An 8,608-nucleotide genomic window follows, 5' to 3' on the forward strand; every position below is an offset into this window, starting at 1 on the left:
CATATACTATTTTGCTTATGCGCACTTGGAAATTAGTCCTCCCGTTTATGGCTATTGTTGGGGGGGGGGATAGGCCATGCGTTTCTTGAACATTTTAATTTATCTATTTTATCATCTTCCCCGCGGATTTTTAATTTATTTATTTATTTTCAAAACAAAACGCTGGCAATGCATTGGAGCAATCTTTATGCAAGCTGTAGATGGGAAAGGAATGAAAGGAAATAGAAAAGCTTTCACACCACGAGCACAATGCAAATTCCGCTTTGATTCACTCTTAATTTCATCAAAAGGTTGTTGTTGTTTTTTTTCTTTTGAATTATTATTATTATTAATATTATTAGGAGTCCATGGGATTAAGCAGAGTCACTGATCCTCTGGGTCTAAGCCTTTTTTTCTTTTTTTGTTGTCTGTCGGGAGCTCAACGAGACTCCATCCGCACTTCATTAACCCTGAGCCGGGGACAATCCACGATAAGAGCCGGGGGATTTACCACCAGCCTTTCACATGCAAAGAATAGAAAAAAATCTCCGCGTCATCCAACAAGACACACGGAGGCTTTTCCTTATATAATCAGCTGTTCACTTTGCAAGTATAACCCCCTTTTCATAAAAGGCTCGTCGTTATCTGAATCGGTCACGGATCCTCATGATGGGACTATAATGATCTTTTGGCGAGTTGGGAGGTGTTTTTTTTTTTTTTTTTTTTTGGGTCCCTTCTCTTTTTTCCTCTTCACTTTTCCCAGTCGTCCAAACAGGGCGGCTCGGCTAACTGCATTTTTAATGCAATTTTACGCATCATAAAAGCGCAAGTTATCAGGCCGTCAGTCTGATATTTCACGGCGTGGTCAGCCACTAAGTGGAGGCCCCAGATAACAGGTGCCATGCGTGGATGACAGCAGGGGGAGCTGGCTATCAAACCCATTATCGACTTTCAATTAAAACCTATTAAAGTCTTTTGTCTAATCGTTAACATCCTACACGCCAAGTCTTGTCCGTCAGACTGAACTCCTTTAACCCCCAACGCGCCATGGACGACTAGCTTGGGTCCACACAGACTTGGAGGGGGAGAGCGAGGGTTGGTGCATGGGTGGCTGGGTGAAATTCGTATGGAGGAGGGAGGGGTGGTGGTGGAGCCGCTGACCAGCTGTCCCCACGCTGATCCCCGGTCTGCAGTCAGCTCCAGCCCGGTCACCAGCTGTTGGAGCCGTTTGGCAGAGGAGCGCACATCCAGCACCCTCAAGGAAAAGAAGGATGGAAACAATCAATTTCCAAATGGGGATCATTTAAGGCACTTAAACAATTGCGCGCACGACATTAATATTTCATCCCCTGCATTGTTTATGGAAAACGAATCGGAGTTGCTGCTGTTAATTTAGGAAAGTGGGAACGATGACGGGAAACTCCATTCTGGACACCCTTCTGCTTTGTTGGCCCTTCTCTAAAGACATTAGCTGGAATTGATCTCTGATTGCACTTTTGAATGTGAACGAGAGAGGAGGAGGGGGGGGGGCTAATCGTTCATGCACATGTGCGCATTTCGTCAATGTCCAATCAAACCGTTTCCTCCACCTCAGTCAGGACTCAGTGTTCACTAAAAACAAAATAAAACCACCGATTAAATTTAATAAGCACTCCTAATAAAGGCAAATAGTTTTTATAACATTTGTCCAGATGTCTTTCTGCAGATCTCCGCTCTTCTTGTTGGAAAGGTTAAGAAAATGGATGTTAAAGCACTTGCTCCTCTCTTATTAACTCCCCCCTCCTCCTCCTTATCTCAACATTAAACAAATCGAATCAACGACACTAAACTAAACAGAGAAGGGGAAAGTAGTTTGACAGACATGCTCAAATTCACTCAAACACGTTTTTCCCCTCTAATGGAAACCCGCGAGCCTCTTATTATTTTCCAGCTGCTTCCAGGAAAATGATTTTTAAAGCTGCACCAAGCATCTCCTCAACCTGTGCTCGCCGACACTGACATTTGTTCAAATCTCTTTTTAATAAAACCAACTTAGTTTTAACAAATTGTCAATATTCTCTCTGCATGCTTTTTCCAGTTATTCCACCTGCAGTTATTATTTTGATTCGAGGCTTTTATTTTGGTAAATGTCACACTAAATTATGTAGATTTTGTATTGTATTTTATTTTTTTTTCCAAATAAACGTATGTGGACTTAATAATAGTGAGTTGACTAAATAGACTACTGTTTACATTTTGGCAGTATAAAATGACAACCCGATGGTGTAATTCAGCACAAAACGAGCCAAACAAATGCAGTTTTAAACTGCCGTAAATCGTCTCCTGTTGTCGCATTACACTGTCAGGTGTCGCTTGGTTCTGAATTGAGAAATCCGTTTTAAAAAAACAAACACCCTATAAGTCCACTGCTGATTCTATCTGCCCCGTGGCATTTCTCTTTCACACATACTCAAGCAGCCACGTGATTAAATGAAAGACTTTTATTTCCACATTTATAAAAGTAATTCTCTTTTACATCAAATCCCCCCTTTTTCTGTCCAACTTTAGCTGTGAATTTCACAAAAAAATGAACTTCACGAAATAGGGGAGAGAATTTGGGGAAGCTCGAGGAACGAAAAGATGAAATAAAAATAAAAAATAAGGAAACGATCCAGGAAATATACGAGAACCACTCCACAAGTTTGATATCTGCAATATACATTTTTCACCAAAGAGAGTATAACAATTCAGGGTTATCACGGCTTCATATGAAATAACATAAGGAACGCACAACGTCTGTTCAAATACATCTATAGCAAATCAACAGGCGGTTACACCTGTACGTGGACCCGAGTCCAGTGGGTTTGTTTATCGAAAATACAAAATGAACCGAGGTGGATTTCCCCCTCTGTGGAGATAAAACTGTTCTTTTTAATAAATTACTTGACATTTTTACTCAGCTAAACCTCCAACTAAGAACAAGAAAAAGACTTTATATAGATTTCTTTCTTTCCGTAGCTCCCCTGTTTGTGCCTACACGTGGGTCCAGGCAGGTAGTCCATCATTTTCCCAGACAATATGTTTTATTATTATTCTTTTTTAATTTTTTTTTTTTTGATTTTTCCTTTCTTACTTCTGACTCACTGTATAGTTTCTGGTGGCTAATCTAGCCTATTATATTAAACTGGATCACCGTGGGCTGAAAATGACGCACTCACAGGTCAAACAAAAAGCAACAAAAAGTTTCTTTTAAAATCAGTCTCTTTCGGTTAAAATGCAAAATATTCTTATTTACAGGTTTATGACAGCTTATCAGCATCTTGTTCTTCACATGTAAAGAAAAATCAACGAGAGATTTACAGAAACAAAACGTGAACTCAATGTTCCTTTGGATTCTCAAATCTATTTAAATGGAAGGTTGTTCGTCTGCGCCACTATCATGGACGCACCACATAATAACAATAATAATAATAATAACAATAATAATAATAATGCCAATAGAGGGTCTAATTGGCGTTGATCTGTAGGTCAAAGTGCCACCAGCAATTGACTGCCGCTGCAAACACTGAATACTGAAATTGGGTTGAAATAAATACATAACTTAAATGTTTCGATTCATATTGAAAAATAAATAAGTTATAAATAAAGCTCCCGTTCCCCCAAGACGGAAAGAAACCCCCTTCCACACGGACAGTCTCAGTCTCAGTCACAAAGCTCCGTCCTCAAGGTTCATCCTAAATCGAAAATGAAGGCCGAACAGTTTTTTTTTTTCTCCATCTTCCTCGTCACCTTTTTTAAAAATCTTTTTTTTTCTGTCTTTGTGTTGTTTGTTTTAACGAGTCCCGAGCTGCCAGGATCGGCGTACAAAAAAGCAAAAAAAAACAAAAAAAAAAAAAGAAAAGATCTGCGGCTCATCGCTGCTGAGCTGGCCGGGAAAGCACGCCGGACATGGGGGGAAGAGGAGGTGGAGGCGGCGGCTCGCTGCCTCCCTGCAAGCCGTGCAGAAGGATTCGCGGCACCAGGGGCCTCTGCAGAGCCGGCGGGGGCGCCGAGGGGCCTCTGTACAAGTAGAGGGCGGCTCCGGGGTCTAGGTTGGACACCAGGCTCTGCGGGTAGAAGTACGGGGACGGGAACATCCTCTGCAGGGCCGAGTAGTTTCCAGCTTCCGCCAGTAGCTCCAAACCCACCGCCGTCTGCCTCTTCCACTTTGTCCTGGAAAACATATTAAAAGACGCTGTTTTTAGTTTCGAGCACGTGTAGCCTATATTTATACAAATGTTTGTAGTCAGTGTGTTTGACACACCAAAATATCTCCCATCTGTTTACCTGGGATCCAATTATTGAAGTCAAGAAAGCTTTTTTCCTCCCTATTTTTTTTTTAAATCACCTAAATCTCCAACCTGCCACTTGTATTCACACCCAGGATGGCTGTTAGGTTGCCAGTATGCACTCCATGCAGGTTAATAATTCATAATAAAGATAATTGAGTAGATATAGTAGTTTCTTTGAATTATTAATATGCACACATGCAACAATGCATTATTCATACTCCAAAGTGTTGTGTTTTTATATTTATTTGTCATTTAGCTGTCTGAGACTCTCCTGAAATAAACACTGAAGCAAATTCAACCTGAAGCTGATGTGACATTGTTTACGAGCGTGCGTTTTTATTCATTGACGAAAAGTTGACGCTTTGGTTTTCGGCTAGTTGTATGGTCACGTGGCTTTAATTCGATAAGATTCTATAAAAAGTGATAAAGATGCCAAAAAATATATAAAAGAAATATATAAAAATCGAGGACATGAAGTCAGAACTGACAAACGTGGCAACTCTTCAACAGATCAGTGTTCGTAGAAACAAATGTCTCTCCATAATTTAAACATTTTTTCCTCAATAGTTAAAAATAAAAATGAAGATTTCCAAATGATAAAATAAATAAAATTACACCACAGGGTGCTGCCAGTCGGTGGCTGATTCTGTCAATATGTGTTAAGTCAAAATAACTTAACAAAGCGTAATAGTTCCCGTATCTACTTCTTGTAGTCTTCTATAGTCCAATAACACGTCTTAACATGTGCAATACAGCGAGGAGATGATTGGTTTACTAATATCCATTTATTTATTACACTGTGAAGCTACAATAAACCAGCTAATTGAAAAAACTAATTTAAGACTAATCGATAGACTAATCGGTGAACTCCAGCCACCTTTGGGTGATGGTGAGAGGAAAACATGGCGTCCCTGGGTCATGAGCCAGCCGTGAGAAACCAGATTATCCCCTCCTCCTGCCCCCCATCCTCCCCCCTCCCTCTGAAGAAGCAGCAGCGGCGGTGTGCTTACCTCCGGTTCTGGTACCAGGTCTTGACCTGCGTGTCGGTCAGGTTGAGAGAGGCCGCCAGCTCCATGCGGTCCTGGACGCTCAGGTACTTCTGCCGCTCGAAGCTGCGCTCCAGCTGAGCCAGCTGGTGGTCTGTGAAGGCTGTTCGGGCCTTCCTGGGCTTCTTCAGCCGGACCTGAGGACTGTCTCTGCTGCTGGAGATCTCCCTGTCCCCCTCCTCTTTCACTTGAGACAGAAAAAGAAGAAGAGGATGAAAACCACTACTCTGTATTATGCAACATACATCCCGTTCTGTGTGCAGCCTCCAGGCATGGTGGAAGAAATAAATCTGTGCTTCGCCACAGAGACAAACCTCTGCCAGTGTAAACAAAAATAAAAACTGACTAACAATAGTTATGCATTTCATTCATTTTAAGCTTCTTACTTTTTGGACTGAATTTAAGTGAAAGGGGTAAAATATTTTTTGATTTATTGCGCATTTTGTTTAGTTTTTTTGTTTTGTTTTATAAAGAATGGAAACACATGCGCAGTAAAACCGTTTTTAAATAAACACATTTAAATTAATAAAAACATGTGCCATCAGATCGTGTGATCTAGCCAAACGTTGTTAGTTGTTAAATTTAATATAATAAAGTTTTGTGTGGGCATGATAAAGATGATTGCGCCACAGAAACTAAAGCCGGAAGTTTTATTTTGAGATATTATAAAATCACTGCTTTTAGACTTTACCGAGTGTTTTAAGTGCACACAGTTCATTTGGAAGAATTCGACCAAAAGCTTTTAACCTTTATAGCTAAATTTATTTAGCATCTTTTTTTGTTTTTGTTTTGCCAGCATGCAGGGTTTTCTAACTTTATTTGAGAAGTGTGGAATCAGTGCCTGTAGGCTGCGTGCAGCTGTTTGATTTGCTCTTAAATTGTTATGAAAAGCTGTTCCAATATTCGCCTTTCCAATCTGATATTTTTCCCGTCAGCCTTTGTTCTGTGTCTGCGTGGTGTCATGTCAGGGCGAGCTCTCATACACAGTCCTTAGTCAGTTCTCTGGGAGAAAAATGAAAGAAAGAAAAAGAAAGAAAGAAAAGCAGCGAGCAGAGAGATCCGGGTACTTGAATAGTTGAGTCGTCTCAAGAAGCACAATAATCCGCCTAATTGAGCCACAAGGGAAGGACGAGCCTTTCAACTGCGACCGCAGGAACTTCACAGGACCGTGGAAATGAGTGGAAATCAGGAGCCGCGCGGCCTTGCGCGGTTACAAATCTGATTAGCGCCGGGGACAAATTGCATCAAATCCCTGATATATTACGGGAGGCGGATTTGTGGAAATCAAAGTTGCCGTACAGACGCTCCGTGGGGCCCGCGGCTTCCTCGATCAATCAGCGCGTCGACGAGCGTCCTCATCCACTCACTGACGCACGAGAACGCGCGCACCCACGCACGGAATTAATTGAAGAAATTGATAACACCGTATCAATAGCTTCAGAGAAAAGTATAAGAAAAAAAAAAGCTCATAAATAATAAAAAAATATATAATCACAAATAATAATAATAATAAATAATAATAGTAATAGCACAGACAGTAAATTTCTGATTTATTAAAAGTGATTTTCTACATTTTCCATCGTAGCCTAAAGCGCTCTTCTCCTTCCCAGGCACCGCTTCATTAAACTGTCAATGGAGGTGACATGTCTGTTATGGCTGACATGATTGGAAACAGAGAGGCCCTTGATGGCATTTATCTGGAGGCGACCCTGTCAGCTCTTCCATTCCTGCCTCCCTGACATCAACAGATGCTTCCTGGATATCTTGCTATTGGAAAGACTGAAACGGGGCAGACACGGCGTGCAGGCGTTGATATTAAAACAAAACAAACAAAACACCTACAGATTATTAAATTAATGAAACTGAACTAATTTCAGGTTCAGATTTTCGGTTATTAATGCCTTCCGTATTCTCCTAATGAATACTGTCAGTTTTATTGAAATCGGCTCCATCCATGTATTTATTTATTTTTTTCAAATCATTAAAACTTATAGTTGCTAAATATATTTTTTGACAGTAAAACCATATATTTTCAAAATAGTTTCAGATTTAAAACACCATTAAAAAGAATAATTTATGTTTATTTATTTATTATTTATATTATTATTTTTTATCACCACCAGCGCAGTAAAGTACATCAGTTATATTTAAAATACTAGTATGGCTTTCATTGAAGTGTATTCGGATTTTCTTTACTCTGTTTTTTCCACAATATACCACAATTATTAGACTTCTATGTATTTTTGTTTTGTTTTATTAATTATTCAATAATTATTTAATGAGGTGTGTGCAAATTAAAAATTCTAAATCATCTTAAAGAAAGAAAACAACAACAAAAAACAAGACCAGTGGAGCTGCAGCCAAACGGCATACAAAAGACCTAGAACATGTAAAATATATATTTTCATAAGATCTTGAATATTTGAATATATTTTTAAATAAATGAGTCTCATATAAAGAATATTATATATATTTTTTTGTATTATTATTTATGAGCCAAAAGTCTAATTTGACACCAGACGGCCCAATCTCTTCTGTAAAGTAGAGCAGCTTCTTGTGTCTCCAGCATCCTTACCTTTATATTCACTGTCTGACGAGGAGTTGCTGTGGATTTTCTCCATAAAGTCGTCGGCTAACTTCGAGGCCAGCCTCCCCGCCTCCTGTGTCGGCTGTCCATTGCTGGAGTATGGGGCGCAGGCGGCCAGGGGCTTACAGTCCGCGAGAATGTCTCTGATGAGGAACGAGGAGGTCACGGTCCTCTGCTGCGACCCCGCAGATATCTGTGCGTGCTGCAGGTGAGGCGGCAGGCCGACGCCGTGACCTTGCCTCTGGGCTACCTCATCCACGCATTCCCTCCTCGGCGACGGAGGCGACGAGCAGCCGCTCTCCACGTCTGATCGCGGGCTGAACTCCAAAGGCGAGCGGCACTCCCCCACCAGACTGTCCCCCTTGGACACCGGACTTCCAGGCCTGTGGGAAAGCAGCGAGTCGATGCCAAAACTGGACCCATTGGCGGACGCCTCCATTGTCTTGATGAGGCCTCCTCAAACTACCATTTGGTATTCAGGACAAGTTTTATTTCAGGGAGGAAACGGGAGTTTGATCTAGTCTGAGTTCATCCAGAAGAGGAGATGTGACCCCCTCCCTGCACCAAAACAATTTGTTTTCAGGATACACTACAAATGAAGATTATGCATCCACTATTTCCACTTCCTCTACTGGTTCTTGGTAGACAAAATATTTCCAGGCTAAGCTGCGTTACAACAAGCGTCC

The 8,608-nt window shown here is 41.0% G+C and overlaps 1 protein-coding gene across 1 annotated transcript; it reads right to left on the bottom strand.

The window, feature by feature from the left end:
- Positions 1 to 3,869: 3,869 nt before the first annotated feature.
- barhl1b (BarH-like homeobox 1b) lies at positions 3,870 to 8,361 on the bottom strand (the record flags this gene model as incomplete). Its single annotated transcript, XM_084571914.1, has 3 exons — positions 3,870 to 4,170; positions 5,300 to 5,522; positions 7,911 to 8,361. 3 exons carry the CDS (start codon positions 8,359 to 8,361, stop codon positions 3,870 to 3,872), a joined length of 975 nt encoding a protein of 324 aa, XP_084428040.1.
- Between the last annotated feature and the right edge of the window lie 247 nt (positions 8,362 to 8,608).

This window comes from Chelon labrosus (assembly GCF_963514085.1).
Source record: "Chelon labrosus genome assembly, chromosome: 22".
Taxonomy (NCBI): Eukaryota; Metazoa; Chordata; class Actinopteri; order Mugiliformes; family Mugilidae; genus Chelon; species Chelon labrosus.